Source organism: Arvicanthis niloticus, chromosome 20, assembly GCF_011762505.2.
Source record: "Arvicanthis niloticus isolate mArvNil1 chromosome 20, mArvNil1.pat.X, whole genome shotgun sequence".
NCBI lineage: Eukaryota > Metazoa > Chordata > Mammalia > Rodentia > Muridae > Arvicanthis > Arvicanthis niloticus.
Genome location: NC_047677.1, coordinates 5,116,101 through 5,135,776, shown reverse-complemented (window position 1 = coordinate 5,135,776; position 19,676 = coordinate 5,116,101). Strand labels below are relative to the sequence as shown.

At 42.0% G+C, this 19,676-nt stretch overlaps 1 protein-coding gene across 8 annotated transcripts in view; it reads right to left on the bottom strand.

Annotated features, from left to right (window-relative positions):
* The window catches only part of LOC117724331 (DNA helicase MCM9), a 77,361-nt gene extending 57,685 nt beyond the window's left edge, over positions 1 to 19,676 (bottom strand). For 4 of the 8 annotated variants that reach the window (XR_013105203.1, XR_013105206.1, XR_013105205.1 and 1 more), the window contains exons 1-7: positions 19,387 to 19,676; positions 15,388 to 15,706; positions 12,014 to 12,330; positions 9,527 to 9,608; positions 5,163 to 5,363; positions 1,953 to 2,078; positions 458 to 577 (exon numbers count right to left, since the gene is read on the bottom strand). Coding sequence is in view for 4 of the 8 variants with exons in the window: in XM_076916449.1 (XP_076772564.1) it covers positions 458 to 577; positions 1,953 to 2,078; positions 5,163 to 5,363; positions 9,527 to 9,608; positions 12,014 to 12,330; positions 15,388 to 15,691 (1,150 nt within the window). In the remaining 4 variants the exon portion in view is untranslated. The remainder of the gene's footprint in view (positions 1 to 457; positions 578 to 1,952; positions 2,079 to 5,162; positions 5,364 to 9,526; positions 9,609 to 12,013; positions 12,331 to 15,387; positions 15,707 to 19,386) is intronic. The other 4 variants (XR_013105204.1, XM_076916450.1, XM_034524047.2 and 1 more) reach the window with 2 other exon arrangements.

The following is a 19,676-nucleotide window of genomic DNA, read 5'->3' as shown; positions in this document are numbered from 1 at the left end:
ATGGTCTGTGTGTAATGTACTTGTGTCGAATTATTACAATGTATGAACAAAATGTCATAGTACATATGTGAAAATATGCTTTCTAAATGCACAAATTTCCCTAAGAGGTGTCATTAGGAGCCACTATTGCCCATGAAAATGCCTTAAGCTATATGCTATCTACCTACTTTGTAAATGAATTTCCCTGTTTCGATGTTTTGTTTGGTAGACCTTTATAAAAAGGCATCTTCACATTTTCCTATAAAATGAAATTCCATACAGAGGACATGGACCTTTCTGAACTATCTTTTTACAATTGTACAAAAAGAATGTTACATTTCCTTCCATTTTTGGCAGTAACTTTGAAAAATCTAAAAACTAATTTGAAATGTATCCTATGACAGCTACTTTTTCATAAGGAGGTAATTATGTTCATTACTATATTAATTTTAAATTATATAAAATTATCATATAGTACCTGCACTAGTAGATCCAATTCCTGTGGTCAAAACGGACCTTGGTGTAATCTTTGCTGCATATTTAAGGAATTGTGATTTTCCTGTGCCAGGATCCCCAACCAATAAAAGGTGAGATTCACCTAGAAAAAGTAATGTAAAAGTTCAAAAAATTTTTTAAAAGGATCTATGAATAACAAGCAACTAATAAAGAAACTACATTTTATGTGGTATTTTTGATATATTTTATGCAAGGCTCTTCAAGGAAAGAGTTAAGTAGAAAATCTTAGAAAAGTTAGCTGTCACAAATATAGCAATTTTGATTACTGAATGTGACATTTAAAATTTAAGATCTTTTAATAGAGTATGTGCTATTTCCAGATGCTTAGGCCCATGTTTAACATTTTAAAAATCCTTGACTTATAAAAACTTTCTGGTTGTATCTATTTTTAAATACAAACTACAGTGATTAAAACTATCCACACAAGTCATATAAGGCTTTTCTATTTTTTTAAAGTACTTCTAAAGGTTGGGGATTTTATAAGTGGTTTATACATATCAAACCATTATGATTATGTTAACTGAATAAAAACATTTTCATGTATGTAAATTCCAATAGCTTAGTGGAATATCTACCTTAAAATGACCAAGTACTCCAGTTTCACAGTTAATAGAAATGGACACATGCCTGTCCTAAGGCGTGGACAAAAAAATTCACTGGATAAAAAATTTCTTTAGTAATAAGTATTTCATAAATACATTAATAAAAAACCATTGTTTAAGCTCAACATTTAGCAAAGTGCCTTGGAGATAGCAGGTGATCAAAATACAGTTTATAAAATGATTCTGTTTATTTGCTTCTGTACTATGTATGTGGTCTTAGACTTGTACTAATAGCCTGGCTTAGAGTACCAGTATTTTGGCCTGTGGTTACCAGCTCTGTGCGTGCCATGCTTGCTGCACAGCAGCTCTCTGCCGTCCAGATAGTACTGCACACTTGGAGCAGTCTCCGCTTCAAGTGTGATCTAAGCAGCAGCTCCTGGCAGATGGCATATTTGCAGTCTACCAGCAGGAGAATCAGCAGGCAGACGACTGTGCGTAGCAGCTGACAGTCACAGATGGAAACCAGCTTGGAGACATTAAGACACACACTCTCCCTCTCCCTTCAAGGGAGCTAATTCTGTGGCACCTTTACAGGCTTGTAGTATATAGCCACTGAAAAACTTTGTGATTTCTTTCATCTTTCTAGAATTAGAGAAAGTAGCCTCTGATAAATATGGATATAGACTAAATATGAAAAACCCAATTAGAAACTGCATTTAGAAAATAGCTCTAGAGGCAGCTTTTACAATTAATTTTCTTGAAGTTAGTAGACTAAGTAATGGGTTTTTTTATTTGGGCATTTTCAAACGTGTGTCATAACTCACCCTCCAACAAGCAGGTTTTGTTCAAGAAAGAAAGGGTCTCCCTTGCCCTCCCCATGGTAGTATTTCTCTGAATGTATCAGGAGGTACTGACCTCTAACCCTTGTTCCTGCAGCGTCAGTTCTTTGAATCCCACCAGCCAGTACCATGGCCACAGCAAGCTTCACTAGATACATCCCAAAGACTTGAGGACACAAGCTGGCCAGTATCTCATTCCTTCCTGGGAAGTGAGAAAGATCACAAGTTAGCCCTTTCTAGGATTTGTACCTGGAACCTCCTTATCCTGGAGTCAGTTTCTTATAACACACTCTGTGCCAATGTAAAATGATAAAGAAGGCAAGTCAAATAAGAAAAGAGAATGAGAAGCTTTGCTTAGATTCTGCTTTTCTTTTTCCGTTTAGTTTTTGAGATGGTTCTGCAAAGTAGCCAAAGGTGGTTTAAATGTGTAATCCTGCCCCAGTCTCCCAAGTGATGGGACTATAGGTCTATACCATCATACTGCACTGGCCTTGTTTAGGTTCCACATTTAGTACCATGGAGAGTGGTTTCTTTCCTGAGTACTACCTACTCAAGTTTCTATCAATTTGTCAAACTGAATTTTTTTTTTAAAGGAGCTTCGTTTTCTCTTCCAACTTGTAGCTATCAAACTGGCACTATCCCTTAACATAAAGCAGCCATGTGCTTTATGTTAAGGGATAATGTTAAGTAATGTCACCAGAACCACCCCACTACTTAGGTAAAGGAGAATAGCCTCAAATGCGGCACTGTGATAACTAGTATCCTTTACAGAGGTAAGCAGAGGCTTCAGAGCTTCCCAAGTACAGTTAGTTCCCTTGGAGTTGACTTGGCATGTGTTCCTGATTGTTTGAGAAATTGTTTTATTTGGAATAAGTTGCTGTGGTATCAGTATATTAAGATCATTACAAAATACAACTTCAGTAATCCAAGGTGAGGATCTTGAAGTCCAATTGTGTGCTTTAAATAAAAGCAGCAAATCTGGGAATCATTTTAGTGTACTCATAAATAAAGTATTTCATCCAGTCACTGGTCTCATCAGTTGACAAGATTCCAGTGATTTTTCCCTGAGCCTGTCCTTGCTTCATAACTCATATACAAAGACTATTTGTAATGAGCCAATCTTTACGTTTGGGGAATCGAACCAAGCACTGAGCTACTTCCCATCCTGTAATGGCTCAACATTGACTCAGTGGCAAGTACCCAATGGTGATGAGCCCTAAAATAGCAGGAATAGCAAAGAAAGAACACCCTTGATTAAAAGGAAACCGAAGGATGATGTAGAAAATATAGGAAGTGCATCACTAGTAGAGGGACTCTTCCGAGACAGAAAGCCTAGAGAAAACAGGTCAGGGCTCTAGGCCAAGAAGACTTGAGAATCTGATTAAAATCCAAGGGTTACACACAAAAACAGAATGGACCTAAGAACCAAGTTTAAGAGTAGGTAAAGCTCAGCCAGAACTGTCACATGCTGGCAGAGCCACACTCCAGTGGTAAAGGGCACAGGGTCAGTATCCTGCCTCGACACAGGTCCCAGTGCTTTTCTTGAGCAAGAGCCTTTACTATTCTCCTTTACTGTCTCCCTTTTCCATGGCTTTGTTATGGAACATGATACATTCAGTCCCTTCCAAATTTCTGGTTTCAGACTATGTTGTTATAGTGTCTGTGGCCAAGTTTCCTCTTTGAACATGGCCCTCCGTTACCTTATAGAAAACCTTTCTGGTATAAGATAATTGCATCAGCATAATATGAGTTCAAATGATCCAGCAGACCCAAGTACTATGCTTGGGATCCCATCATTCCCCGCAGTTTCAGGAGACAAGTCAAACCCCAAGAGAAACAGCACTGGGCTGCAAAAGAGAGATGCCCTTTGGATGCAGCTTCTCTTCTTCACTCAAGCAAGATGCATGTACAACTTCAAAATGGTCAACTAGATAATATACCAATATCTAGGACCATAAGAGGGGAGTTTATTCATACTAAGAAATGTTGCCTGACTTTGATGGTGTCTTCTTAACTTACAAGGTTATTATACTTAATTCATTCTTTATCTGACAAATGAGTTGCATAGCTACAGCTTCCTAATTACAAGACAGATCTTGAGTCATGAGCACAGGGACTTGGGAATATCCCGGGAGAGAGCGGTGTGATGAAGGCAAAGGAGCTGGGGCACGGGAACGGATAAGGAATGAACACAGTTCTGAGAAGCACTGCAGTCTTCCCCGGACCTGAACCTAACAACAGCTCAGTCAAAAACTACACTGAAAAATGGATGATTTTAAAAGTACTTGCTACGTAAAGCCACAGCTTAGAGAACTTTGGGCTCCTTTTTATACTGATTAAATAAAAGGAAGATCAGAGAATGCTACATATGTATTAGACCTGGAAGATTTAAAAAAAAAAAAATCCCACAAAATAAAAGCAAACTGTCCATATATAGATGAATGGAAGCCTTACTTTGTAAATTGTTACTTGTGACTTGAGAATAAAATAATATGCATTAGAATGGAGATAAAGTTTATTTTTCTTGAGAAACCTCCAAAGAAGAATTAAAACAAGATTTAATTCATGTTTTATACATGTGGGTTTTTTTTCCCAATAAACAATAATACTTTCTAAACCTAAGGCTGTGGTGTGTTATTTTGTGTGATACATCGAAAGCTCACAATGTTATGCTATGATGACAAATGTGTTCTGCCCATCATCTCTCCCTCAGTTTTCCCCTATTTTAAATCCTCAGCTAACATGGTCTTTATTTGGAAATATACTAGAAAACTATGTACTCAATGCATAAAAGCATGAGGACTGACCTGTGTTTAGTCCCCAGCACCCACATGAAAAGCTGGGCATGCTCACACGTGTCTGTAATCCCAAGACAGGGGAGACAAAGACAAGTGATCACTGAGCCTCACTGACCAGTGAAGCTGGCCTAAAATAATAGCTGTCTGTCCAAGTCACACAACTTGTTTCTGCGAGTTGGGGGCAGGGGTAAGCAAACACATGATGGCCCTTGAAAAATAACCTAAGATTGACCCCTGGCTTTCACATGTGCGCACGCACGCACGCACGCACGCACGCACGCACGCACGCGCGTGCACACACGAAATAACAAAATCTCAATGCCAGAAACAGACTTGAAGACTGCTATTAAAGATACTGACTAAATGATAGCCATCAGCAAAGCCACACTGTCTTAACACATCACATAAGCTGTCTGCAGTCATACCCCATTTAACTGCTGAGTTGAATGTAGTAAATTATGATGAGGCCTATGCCCGTAATCACAAACCTGCAAAGGGGTCACTCTTATAGTATTCCCAGAAGTCTTCAAATTCTTTTCGAGTGTCCTCATCCATGACCATCCCTGAGGACTGCTCATTATTCACTTGGACATAGTTGGCTTTCAAGACAATCTCCACTTCACAGCGCACATCTCGCTGAAAGGGTTTCCACCGTTGCATTACAACCCCATAGATGGTGAGGTCATCCCCTAAGGAAAGCACCACAGTGAGTCCAGCAGGAATATCATGCACAGTGAAATGGTATTGAAGCACTTGGCAAAAGACCAGAAATTAGAAATAAGCTGCCCACACACTTTCTGTTTCCAAGTACATCTGTTCATTCAGAAAGCAACGACCAATTTTAGGTTAAAACACACCCCAGACCTCAGCCCCTAAAACGATAAATTGTTTCTGAATATATAAAGTCAAAATCAGCATTTTAAAAGAAAATCTGCTACATAATGCTCACACAATTAATATCCTTTACTGGGAACAGTGATAATTTATTTATCACTGTTATGTCGGGTGACATGTTCATTCTCTCAGAAACTAATCAGCCAGAAACTGAAACGGCATTAGCTTGGAATCCGGAAAGTAGACACTCTAGTGCTAGATGGCATGTACTTTAGTTTCTTATGCGCTCCTTTTTACTTTATTAATATTTTACTCAGTCTCCTGCTTTTTTCAATGAAGGAATAACCGATAATAGATCAGTGGATATTGATTCTACTTCAAAGCATGAAATAACTGGTTTCAGACCCTAGACAAGGGACTGAGGTGCACAGTTCACGTATCAGAGCAGACCGAGCATCCAGGTTCTAGCATCAACTCCTACCTGACATACCCTGCTCCCAACTCGGATCTTTCCAGCCCAGGAACTGGGCTGCCCTTCACCCAGAGCCTCTTCTATGTAATCCAGACATTTTAGTCTCTTTACCTCTCTCTCTCTCTCTCTGTGCATGCACCCTTTCTCTCCCCCTCTCCCCCATGCCAACTCTCTTGGCCTCAATTCTTAAGGACAGTGAACTTGCCCAGAGCAGCTTCCCAACAAACCTGCCTTTAATATAATCTGGCTTGAATTGGCTCATTCACCATTGGAGAAATAACTTGTCAGGTGGTGCTGAACCTGAGAGGAGTTGAGTCCCCAGCCCAATGGCCTAGGTCTTTCCTGGCCACGTAGAGTCCTTTTCCCCCATCTTTCTGCCAGATACATCATTTCTTCGGAGTCTATGACTATCCATCCCTAGATAGCCTGTTAGGATCCAGGACCCTTTGTGTTTGCTCTGCTGATTTGTGGCTGTGGCAGTGTTAGCCCCACCCAATCAAAGAACAGGCCTTTGGGTTTTTTGGGGGGAGTTGGGGGGGGACCTTTGATACAGAAACATCTTAGATCACAGACTATCAACTGGGACGCCAATTCCATAGTGTTGGCATCTCCAACAAATGCTGGAAAGAGGGGTGCCACAGGACCTAAATCAAAAATTTATTTAAATTGGTCTGAACTTCCTGTGTCCAGTTTTAAAAAAATACCCCCTTTCCACTGAGCACAGGGCTCCAGGTAGAGTATAGCCCCACCCTCTCACCTCCCATTCCCACCTCACTCCTGTCCTTGTGTGGCCCTGGCCACAGCATTAGCTGCTAACTCCGTGAGATTGCAACAGTGATGGTGGATGATCAGCCTGCTCATCTTAAATTGCTCACTGTGCCTGTGACTTGTCGCCATCTTGACTTTGGGATATGGCTTCACCACCATCTTGCTTAAGGGCAGCAACGTGTGACATGATCAGGCCAGGGAAGGTCTCCAAATGATACTTCTGAGTTGAAATAAGATTTTCATATGACTTCTGTACTGTCTTGGCAAATAGTTTATGATATTGTTCTATGTTTTCACTCTTTGAAAGATGGTTTATTTTAATATTACTTTCGAGGTTTATAACATTAAAAAGGTTAAAAATGTTTGCCTTCTCCAGGCAGTGGTGGCACACGCCTATAATCCCAGCACTTGGGAGGCAGAGGCAGGCGGATTTCTGAGTTCGAGGCCAGCCTGGTCTACAGAGTGAGTTCCAGGACAGCCAGGGCTATACAGAGAAACCCTGTCTCAAAAAAAAAAAAAAAAAAAAAAAAAAAAAAAGTTTGTCTTGTTCTTATGTACCAAAAACAACCACCTTGATCCTTAGTTGTTCCTTCCTACCTGAGGAAAACCTATTCCTGGAGGGCAAATGGCCACACTTCTGTGTTCTCTGAAGAGACCCTAGGAGGCTTCTAGACACATTTACTAATCCCTGATGTCTGTGATCATACCACATACATACAATACAGCATGTCACTTAACAAGTGTTTAAGAGTTTGTGACATCCAGTATTTTAGGAATATAAAATGGGGGACCAAAAACAAAACAAAAATTTCATAATCTTAATTCCCCTAAATTTCCGTCATCTTGAATGCAGGATGCTAAATATATCTCAAACCCAATCTTTGTATTTTATACAAGAAATACCATTGTGCAGCAGGCAATACTTCATGCCCAAGACTGCCATATATGTTTTTGTGCTACAAAATGCCTTTCATTCTCTAAATCTCTGTGAATAATGTGTACAGAGCTTTTGATTTCCTGGAGAAGGGTTCATTAGGTACTAGCCACATAAAAATGGTGGTGCTAGTGTAAACACTAGCAGGCACATTTCTAGCTAAATGCAACTTCATGCCAAATGCAGATAAATACAGTAACCGTGTTTTACATATGTGTTTCCAAGGATTTTTATACACCTTTCAAGGTCAATCTAGAATAATGGCATCTTACTGTATTTCTTCTTAAAGTTTTAGATAAAAATAACTAGAATAAGTTTCAGTACATACCCACTTGAAACGTCCCCTTATTACCTTCACTCTAATGGACTATACTGAGGGTCTTTCCACATTCATTAAAGGAGGACCTTAACTTCAATATAGTATCCGCTAGTAAAAATCAATTTCTACAAACAGTGATTACGTAGAAAACAGAGTAAGAGTGGCCAAGAATAACAATCTCATTAGAATTGGATGTAAATCTTATTGCCACTGTCCTTGGGCAAATTATCTGACTTATTCATGATACTACAATGAAAATTAGATCATGTGTGTATATGTGTGTGTGTGTGTGTGTGTGTGTCTGTGTGTGCATATATATATGTACACATATAAATTAATGGAATCTCAGCTTAGTGTTATTATACTAAAATTACCTTGCATTTGTAGAACATTGAAAAATACTTAAATATATAAATGGCTTCATATATGCAAGTAGTTTTGAATGGCAGGTTTATGTGATCATTGTAACTGTGAAGTTCACAGAAACAGAACATGCATTTAAAAGTTTTGTCTTTTCCTATCATTAATATGCAAACTATTCATGAAGCTCCAGTTCTTTCACTTCAACACTGCAATCTCTTTATGTTCCTTTCCCTTCCCCAGCATTTGTGGTCCTTCAGGCATCCTCAGTCAGATCCATCCCTTTGATCTTCAGCATAATCAGTCAGCACTGCAATCCACTTCACTGCTCTGAGGAGTGTGAATTCCTGAAGGGCAAGGATTACACGTTTCTTGTCTTTTGATTTCTTAGGTTTATAGCTAGGGTAATGAGGCAAACAGCTGTTAGCATACTGCTTACCTGTCCTTTATTATGGAATGACATTTGAAAGAAATATGGCTTAAGATTTCAGTGCAGACAGAATTCAGGTTCAATGCACTACAGGGAAACACTGTTCTCTACTGAATATTCTTCTTCAAAACCTGTGTCACTCACTTGCAGTGTCATCAGCACACAGCAGAAGAGAAACAATTACTCCTTTTGCTTATGAATCAGTAAGGTTTTTAGTCGCACTTGACAGTCACATCCTGAGTCCTTTGACTGCCAAATCCACTAGAACCCTTTAGGATGACACTGTTAAGCATGACACACTGAAGAGAGACCTGGATGAGAAGTCAGTGATGTGGATTTACGTTCTAGTCCTGCTGCTTAGTTCTTTAAATGGTGATAGGTAAGTCTAGTTCCTTGTCAGAAAGGACCAGCAGCAGGCGACCTCTAAGCCCCAGCTTAGCTCTTCCGCCTTCCTCTCTCTCTAAGCCTAACTCTTCACAGGGTGACCACTTAATGTCCTCAGTCCCTTGTCAGTAACTTTGTGGGAAATAAGAATAAATGACTGTTCAGAGCCTCCTATGCAATCTACCGAACGTTTACTCTCGGTATCCAGTAGCGCTCATCTACAGTCCCAACTTCTGGGGTGGAGGTGGCTGGGGGTGGGGAGAGGAAGCTGAGGACCACACATCCCAGAGTTCAAAACAAAGCAGACCAACACAGCACTGCCATCTCAAGAACTAAAAGGTAACTGCTTACCAGATTTGCAACTGTCCACTAGATCATCTTCCAGAATAACCTTCATGGATCGAGGGATACTTCCCACAGACAGTCTTTGCACCTAGCAAACAAAGAGATAAGAAAATGAGTGTGCTTCAGCAGATGCTAGAGATCCCAGACATGGTAGCACTTAAAACTGCTTCCATTTCTCGGATACTAGAAATAGTTTGATTATGATAAGACTTAAGGAATTTTTATTAAAAACGGTGACTAATATCAGTTTCACTAACACTAGCTGGGTGTGGTGATGGGCTTCTTTAACCCCAGCATGGGGAAGACAGAGGCCAATGGATCTCTGTGAGTTCAAGAACAGTCTGGTCTACATAGTTTCAGGACAGCTGGGGCTATGTAGGGAGACACCGTGTTGAGAGAGAGAGAGAGAGAGAGAGAGAGAGAGAGAGAGAGAGAGAGAGACAGAGACAGAGACAGAGAGACAGAGAGACATCACTAACACTAGGCACTGGAGAGATGTCTCAGCAGTTACAAGCTCTTCCCCTGCTTCCAGAAGACCAGTTTCACACCACCTGTTACTCCAGCTCCATATGATCTGCCTCTCTGACCTCTGTGGGCATTCACACACAGAGATCCATACACATGCAAATACACAAAAATAAAAATAAAATACAAGAATTCACTAAGGTAGACTAAAACCATACCACCAAATACGGGGAATATGGGGAACATCTCCATCTCCATTGTAGATGGTTAAAAACCAATACATATTCTAACAACTTAAACTTGGTGACAAAGCTACTTATTTAGCAATGAAGATATATTTCTTTCATAATCTCCAGCCTGATGACCTGGACAACCGGCCAGTCCCTAGGATTACTCCTTAGTAACAGAACGCTGGCTTCATTTCACGTAGACATGACCTTATGAGTGACTGCTTCCCAAGTTCCCTTGAAGCTAGGTGTGGTCATAAGACTACGTCCTGGCAAATGGCATGTAAGCAATCATGTAATATCAGGCTGACAAGACTTGATTACAGGGTAGGCTCCTATGAACATCCTTCCTTTGTCCTTCTTCTGACAGGTGTCATGAACGGAAGCCACCATTGTAGACCATACACCACCACAGGAATAGAAGGTATGTATCAAGAATGGTAAAGACAAGCCCAGCATGGTGGCGTGTTTCTACAATGTCCACCTCAGCACTTGGGAGTCTGAGGCCAGCCTGGATGTGTGCTGTGGCAGAGTATGGCATAAAGTAAAAGAAAAAACACGTGACCTTTTCTATCATTTACCCAAGCATGGGCCTGGCTTGTTCTGAAGCATTCAGATGTCTACTCCTGAGCAAAGCCTGCTCTCTCCATTAACTGAACAACAGCACTGCAGACATGAAACAGAAAGAGGGACGACGCACGCCTGCCTTACTCTTTTACAGGAATCTCACAAGAAAGGAAACTGTTCTTTTGGCCCGGTTGTGTCAGAACCGCGCACAAAGCTACAGACAGATATTATCAACCCATGGGCATCTGTAACTTTCAACATTCTTTGTGGAGGGTGACACTGCATCCAACACCTCACTACTTCCAGTGAATGGTCTTAGGTCTTGTCGCCACATCTTACCACACTGTCCTGAATCAGGCATGAGCTGAGTTATGATGGGGAGGTGGGGAACAGGTACATCAGAGTCCAAAGCATAGTGACATTGATTACACTGTTTCTTAAAGTCAACAGACTGAATATGTAGTGTATAAGGAGATGAGTACAGAATAGTGGTAGAATTGTAAGGGCCAGCTTCAAACAGCATTTCTCAGAAGGTATTCTCACACACGAGGAGTTCCAGGTCAGCAAGGGCTGAGTCAGACCTATTTAACTCAAACACTGGACGGATAAGAAAGGTGAAGTATAAGAACTGCACACTGAGGAGCCTACAAGCAGGCCTTGAGCTGCCAATCTTATCTCCTTGTTTCCGTGAGAACACACCTTTGACTTAAGGATGGGAAATAAAGTTCCTCTTTATTTGTTGAAAACCTTGGGCAACCAGTTAAACTGACTGAGTCTTATCATATTCCTAAGTGCAGCTAGTTTAGAATGCATAATATAAACTTTTTGTTCATTTATTTATTTTTACTTTATGCTACGGGTGTTTTTGCCTGCATGTACGTCTGTGCATCATACACATGCAGTACCAGCAGAGTCCAGAGGAGGGCGCTGGATCCTCATGTGGGTGCTGGGAACCAAACGGAGGTCTTCTGCAAGAGCAGCAGCAAGCGCTCTAATCCACAGAGCCATCTCTCTAGGTCCAATATTTACTTTTAAAATTTAAAATCAAAACAGTGATTGCATGGTCTCTAAAACCTACATTCTAATACATTTGACGGCTTTGACTTTGGTCTCCCACAAAGTGGAGGTATAAGGCCATTCATTTCCATGTTATATTCTCCAATCCTGGCCATCTGACTGTAGTAGAAAACATGTCCGAATCTGTTATTTTTTTCTCACTGACTTCATCATTTACCTGCTCCTGAATTTTGATTTCCTGGTAATCCCGACATCTGGCTGGAGATGAAGACAAGTCCGAGAGGCAAGTGAATTTGGAGGAATCACAGCTGTCTAAGCTCGGACACGAAGACGGCCCACTGAAGCTGTAATACTGCTCGAAGTCAGCCTTCACCACGAACACATGCTTGCACTTGTTACACATGTAATCCCGCTCGAACGCCAGGACCTTCACCAGACTCGTCCGGATCACTGTCCCAGTGACAGATAGGAAGTGTCCCACATCCTTGGTTTTAGGAATATGTTCCCTGACCAGTTCTGGACAAACAGGCAAACCTAATGAAAAACAACATCATCCACTTACGCTTTGATAGCTGATTCCACACAATATTATTTCTTTCCCAGAAAATACTGTAATAATATTTCAGGGGAGAAATGTTTACATATTAATTTTTACTTTACTGTGTGTCAGTGTGTGGGGTAGGTACACATGTGCAAAGACCAGACACTCATGTCAAGTACCTTATTTATACACACTGTATTTCGTGACCAAGTCTCTCACTGTACCTAGAGCTCACCAATTCCATGAGATTGACCGGCCAGCAAGTCTCAGGGATTCTCCTGTGTTTGCTTCCAGAGTGCTGGGATCCCAGGTGCTTGCTCCCATACCCAGGATTATACCAGGATGCTAAGTATCCAAACTCAGGACTTTACAGCTGGACAGCAAGCCCAGGACCATGTTTGTATTTTACTTTAAAAAAACAAATCAGATCATCAACCCAATGAAGGAAATAACTACAGATGTCAGACAACAGCAAGTACTGGACTCTTTTGAAAGCACAGCTCTAGAAACTACAAACAGGGCTAAGAAAGGCTAACTCTCATGAACACAGTCTCAGTAGCACCTAAATATACAACTAAGTGCAGTTAATGGACAAAACTCTTCTACCCGTCACACATAAGAGCAACTTATTTAGTCATCACTCAGCAAACCGAAAGAGTAACAGAGATGGTAGCATGGTGACCAACAGGTCCATTTTCCTCAGATTCAGAATTTAAATATGACTGTTTTCAAGCTTTGATTTGCATAGAACTTTATCCATACTCTCACTTTATCCTTTCAAAAACATGTGGTTTTTCAATACTAAAAAAAAAGGGGGGGGGGCAACTGAAAGGTTTGAATATGCCAAAGAAAAAACATTATACAAAACCCATGATCCCGGCTAAGCCACACCACTGGGGTGCAAAGACGCCAGTCCTGCTAGTCAAGGTTATTTCTAATGGGTTTATCAGGAGCGCTGGCTCTGCTGGTGGTTCCTGCAAGACTCATTCTAAAATTTAATGGCAGAAAAATCTAGTAAGTACTGTTTCTTAGTCTGTTGGCTAAGATCAAGTATAAATCTGGTTGGTAATTGTAAAGACTGATCTTTTGGGTCTGCTGAGCTGGTAAGAAATAGCTATATTAAGTATCATAGTGGCTTCAGTTTCTTGGGTCGGCACTCTTTTGGTCCGTTGATATAGCTACTTTGAAAGCCTAGCAGAATCAGCAATAATCACAAGGTAGCTTAGGAAAAATCCAGTCAGGTTGGGTGTGTGTCTGTAATCCCAGCAATCTCAGGAAGCTGAGGCAGTAGGGTTTCAAGTTACAGGCATGCCTGGCCTTCTTGACAAGATCTTACCTGATGTGGAAAACATAAACAGATCTGTTACACAAATTAGACATTTGAGATACGGGGCTACACTGAACCCAGCATAATGGGTGACAGGTTTACAGGTGGATCTGATTTTATTCTGCTAGCTGGCTAAGATTCTCCACATACTGTATAGACAGTCATTTCTCTCATTATATACTATATAGACACAGTGGGCACGCCCAACGTTTGCTTGCTTCCTTCGTCCATGTTTGCAAGGATAACTTGCCTATTTTTGAATGACTATATTGTTTATTAGTACTAATTCAGGCTGTATCATGTGTACATGTATATGTGTGTGTGTGTGTGTATATATATATGTGTGTGTGTGTGTATATACATATATATATGTGTGTGTATATACATATATACACACACACACACACACACACACACACACACACACACATACATATATATGGTTTTGTTATATTCTGAACACTGGCAGCTCAATACTCAGAAATCAAATTACTTCTTATATCCAAATTCCTGGAAACAAAATACCCAAGTTCTTTTTTTCAGGGGTGGGGTAGAGGGGTGGTTGAGACATGGTCTCATTATGTAGCTCTGGCTGTTCTGGAACTCAGTATGCTGAGATTCAAAGCCTGTGTCATAACACCTGGCTTAATACTCAGGTTTCCTGACAGATGCTAGTGGCAGCACATGCCTTTAATCTGAGCTCTTGGGAAGCAGAAGGAGGATCTCTGAGTTCTTAGGCCACCCTGGTCTATAGAGTTCTAGGACAGCCAGCGTTCTACACAGAAAAACCCTATCTTGAGCTCCCCGACCAAAACAAAACAACAAAAACCCCAAACAAGAAAACAAACCAAATAAAAACAAAGATTTCTTTATCTTTCATATTATGCCGCTGGAATTTTATAATAAAAAGACAAAGGCAACATAACACTAAGCAAAAATGATAATTTGCTACCAAAATCTTTGTCCTAGTTAAAAAGCTGAGGTGGTAAGGCATTGGAGGCCTGGCCTCTCACACATACACACCCACATGCAGAAACACACACAAACATACACTCGCATGCACACCTGTGCACACACACATGCACACACCACCATGTACTCAGCAAGCATGTGTCGAGTTCCTGAGAGCTGAGCAGCACACTCCGCACTGTGATATATAAAAAAACAATGTCATACAGCAGTTCTGAAGACCACGGGGCAGGATCTCCTCTAATCCATACTTTTAGATTTATTTAGTGAGTGTGCATGTGCATGTATGTGCATGGACACTTGTGACAGTGTGCCTGTGTCTGTGTGCATGAACACTTGTGACAGTGTATATGTGTGCGTGTGCATGGACACTTGTGACAGCTTGTGTGTGTTTGTGCATGAACACTTGTGACAGTGTTCATGTGTGTGTGCATGGACACTTGTGATAGTGTGCGTGTGTGTGTGTGTGCATGGACACTTGTGACAGTATAAGTGTGTGTTGTGTGTGTGTGCACGGACACTTGTGACAGTGTGCATGAGGAGGTGAGAGGACAACTTTTGGGGTTCAATTCTCTGTTTCCATCATATGCATTCCAGGGATCAAACGCAGGCTGTCAACCTTGGCAGCAAGCACACTTACTTGCCGAGCCTCAGAACAACAATTGTTTCTTAGGGCTCTGAGTCCCATATGTGCTACAGTTTATCTAAATCCTCCCAGAATGTTACATGCCAACAACATGCTCTTATGACTTACCTGATATCCTGGCATGAAGATTCTGTTTCATAGAAAACCCCTCGGGCTCAGGAAGGGACTGCAGAATCGCCAAGGCTGACCTTCGAAGTGCACTGTCAAAAACTGTTAGTACTTCATTGGGGAACACAGTGAAATAGTCTCCAATTTCCATGTTGGTCTCAAAAAGGGTCATAGCGTTAACCACAACTGGGTAGTGAGCATCTTCGTCTCTTTCTTTCAAGATCAGAAGAATATCATTCTTATGGTACTCTGAAACATAGGACTCAAACACTTGACCCACGAGAATGACCTGGTCACTATTCATCTCGAACCAAGGTTACTAAAAAGAAAGAAAGGATGGTATTATACCTTTGCTAGTCAAGCTTTACACAGGATTTACCAAAAAGATTCTAGTTTTGGGTCACAAGGTACTCACAAAATAACGTCTGAATCCAATCTTATCTATAGATGAATTATCTATTGTAGTTATGTAAAACATGTACTTTAAAAATCAGTGAAGTTGCTAGGCAGAGGTGATGCATTCCTGTAATCCCAGCACTCAGGAGGCAGAGGCAGATGGAGCTCTGTGAGTCTGAGGCTAGCCTGTTTCTACAAAGATAGTTCTAAGATAGCCAGGGCTATGCAGAGAAACCCTTTCTTGAAAAAAAAAAAAAATCAAAATCAGTGAAATTGAGGCCACAGTGGAGGCTCAGTGTTGGCAGCACTAGCCTAAGGACCCAAGTCTGGATGCCTGGAAAGTACGTAACCAGCTGCACAGGAGCACGCATCACATGCAATTCCAGTGTTACTACTGAGATGGGTGGTAGAAATGGGAATATCGACCAGTAGCTCGAGCTGCCAAGTATCCTAGATAGTGCAGCTGCAGAAACAAGAGAGCTCCTGTCTCAGGGTGGCATGCAAGAACCAACGCCCCAAAGTTTCTTCCGACCGGCACATAGATGTTATAATATACATGCACTCATATTCTCTCTCTCTCTCTACACACACACACACACACACACACACACACACACACACTGTATGTGTGTGCAGAAATAAAAGAAAAAGAAAAAATCATGAGGTTCTTCCTGATGAAGCAGCCATCTTCTGGTAATTCCAGAAAATGACAAATTTTAAAGAGGAGAGGTTCCACTCCGTGTTCTCTAAGCCCATTAGAAAACATAGGTGTCCTGTTGACCATGTACATGTAAATGTAGACAGGTTGTAGACATCCAGGGATTGGGTGCTGTTCGAAAGACTGTCCCATAAACGCCACATGGCAAAACTGGGAAAGACTACAGTGTCAGGACGCTGAAGGCACTGCTATAAACACACACATTAAAGGTAAGGTTCTCTCCAGGATTAGTGTGCATCTGAGCATCCTGTGCACTCTAAGAGCCAGGACAGATTCCTGAAACGGTGAAAAAAAAAAAAAAAAATGGGAGTTGGGGGCAATGAGAGAGGCACCTGGGTTCAACGTGAGCACCAGCCCACCACACCCAGAGAAGCATGCTGTGTGAGGTCATGGGAAGGAGCCTGTGCCCGTGGACCCTGTTCACGGCTTAATGTACACAAGGAAATTATAGACCTTGACTGTAAATGTGCTTTCTTAAAAACAAACAAAATAGTGAAGTTAATTTTAATTCATGGAATTGGATGATACTGATCATCAAAGTATTAAATACCACAAAGTATTTCTCATGTTTTCCCAAAATCTTTCTCCACGTTAGCCCTTTATTAACATAGGAAGTTCTGGGCCTCCCCTCCCTCATGCCTTTAGTGGTTTTCTGAGGGTATCTCACTCTGCTGGGCAGCTGACTTGGAACTTATTATGAGCCCAGACTGGATTTGAACTTGCAGCAACTCTCCTGTCTCAGTTTTCCAAGTACTGGGACTACAGTTGTGTATCATCTCACACACACATACACACACACACACACACACACAGCTTCATAAACAAAGCATACTATTAATTAGATTGATAGTTCTACCATGACTATTGACTTGCTTTAGGATTGTACAGGCAGTAAATTTGTTTCCTGCTTTCTCTTATAAGCATAGGGACGTGATGGCTTCAGTAAACACAGTTGTTAACGGTGCAGAAAAGTTAGACAAACTGACAAAAGAAGGGAGTATTAAGTTTTGGACAATAAGACTGCAAAGAAATATTATATGTACTTCACTTATTTGACTCTCTGAGCAAGCCTTTCTTTCTCAAATGTGTATTTTCAAACAAGGAAATGTTCACATGTACAGTCATATCACAAATCCTAAGCCCGAGTCTACATCCATTTCCTAATGTCTACCATTGCACAAGCCAGCATCCTCACAAATGAAAGAAAAAGCACAGTGAAAGGTACCAGGCCCCACAGAGACCCAAGTGATGATCTAAACCAAACAATTCTAGAAGGACTAAAAAAAAAATGTAAGAGTGAGAGCAAGGTTCTGGACGGACGGCTCAGAGGCTAAAAGCACTTGCTGCTCTTCTAGGGGTCCTGGATTTGGATCCCATCACCAATATAGGAAAGGCTCACAGCTGCCTGTAACTCTAGTTCCAGGGGATCTGATGCCCTTTTCCAGCCACTGATGGCAACACACGTGTTTCATGTAACATTCACGCACGCACACGCACACACACAAAGAGAGAGAGAGAGAGAGAGAGAGAGAGAGAGAGAGAGAGAGAGAACAAAGAGAGAGATTCAATTTAAATGAGCTGACAAGTACCAGAGAAGAAACCATGGGCATTCCATACTAGCTGGAAGCACCTTAGCAAAGGTGTGCTTTTTATTGGAGTTATTTATATAACATATATCACCCTCTACAAATACTATGACCAAAGAAGGCTAGATATAGTTCAGTCAAAAGTTCAGCTTGGCATCCCTTAGGTGGATCACACTGGCAACTGATTAGCAACATTCTGCCTTCTCTGAACACCTGCTTAGCTAGGAGGTGTGAAAAGTATAAAGTCACATCACAGTTAAGCCCAAAACACTGAGAGTTACAGGAGGCTAGTACGAGATTAAGAGAAGTCATTTTTCAGAGGATCAGTGAAAGTAAGCCAACAATAAAATACTAAGCAACTTGACTTTGGTTCGGTAATAGCATAATCAATCAGCCGAGTAAAAATGAGAGCATTTGGAAAAGGGGTCATAGTAGTCATGATGTGGACCTTTGTTTGGGGGAAAAAAATCACTGCGATACCCTCAACAGTGCCTAAAGGAAAATCTGTTTAAGATTTTACGAATACAAAATGAATATAGAGCAGGAAACGTAGCAATCTGAAACAACAATAACAACATACCCAACTCCAACAAAGCAGAAAGAGGGTGGGTGAAGAATTTTAAGTTCGAATTAGGGGTAGGTTAAATTTTTGCCTAAAGTGGTAAATGCCTAAAGTGGTAAATGGGCCGATATTTTTTAAACACAGCTTTTTTTTTTTTTTTTTTTTTTTTTTTTTTTTTTTTTTTTTTTGCTTCCAACATCCGTGCAATTAAACAAGTTTGCAAACCCATAAACGCAGGCATCCCGATACAGACTTAAGCCATTTATTGTCTGAGGGCGGGGGCGGGGGAAGGATGGTTGTACAACTATCAAATTCCCTCTCCTTTTGCCTTGTTGCGTATCTGGCATCCAAACAAATAAAATGGCCTTGCTTTATTTCATAAGGTCCACGGCAAGGTGGCGCCAAAAAGAGCAGTTTGGGGATAGAGCCGTGCCCGTATCCAAGGCTCCCGCAGCCTCCGCCCCTCGGGAGCTGTGGCCACGCCCCGTCCGGCCGCGCGTCTCAGCCCCGCGTTGCGCGCCATTCGCGGGTGCGCGCTCATTGCGCGCCTCCAGGCCTCCTGGCAAGTGGGGGGCTGGCGCAGGGGTGCTTTCCAAATTCGCTTCTAATCCACAGGTGGTTGGCTGTGGCCTCCCAGCCCCGCGGGTAGTTGAGAAACTAAAGGAGGCGGACGAGACCTGACGCCAACCACAGGAGGGAAACGATCCCCGGGACCCAAGGCTGCGGCGGTCACTTACGGGCTCAACACGCACTGTCTCGGTCGCCAGGGCCGCGTTGCTCCCGTGGTCACCCCGGCCCGGACCGCCCGGCCTTGGAGGGGGCGGGGCGTGCGCGCGGCCGCTGGAGGGGCCGCCTTGCGCGGGGCCGCGCAGACCTCTTCGGGCTGCTTTCGCCTGGCCTCTGAAGGACTTGTGCTTCCCGCGGACCCCGAGCCGCGCGCACAGCCTCAACTTTCCGGCCGCTGCTGCTCTTCCGGGTGCGGACGCAGGCGGGCGCGCGCCACTGCCGGCGCTGGAGTCCGCAAGCG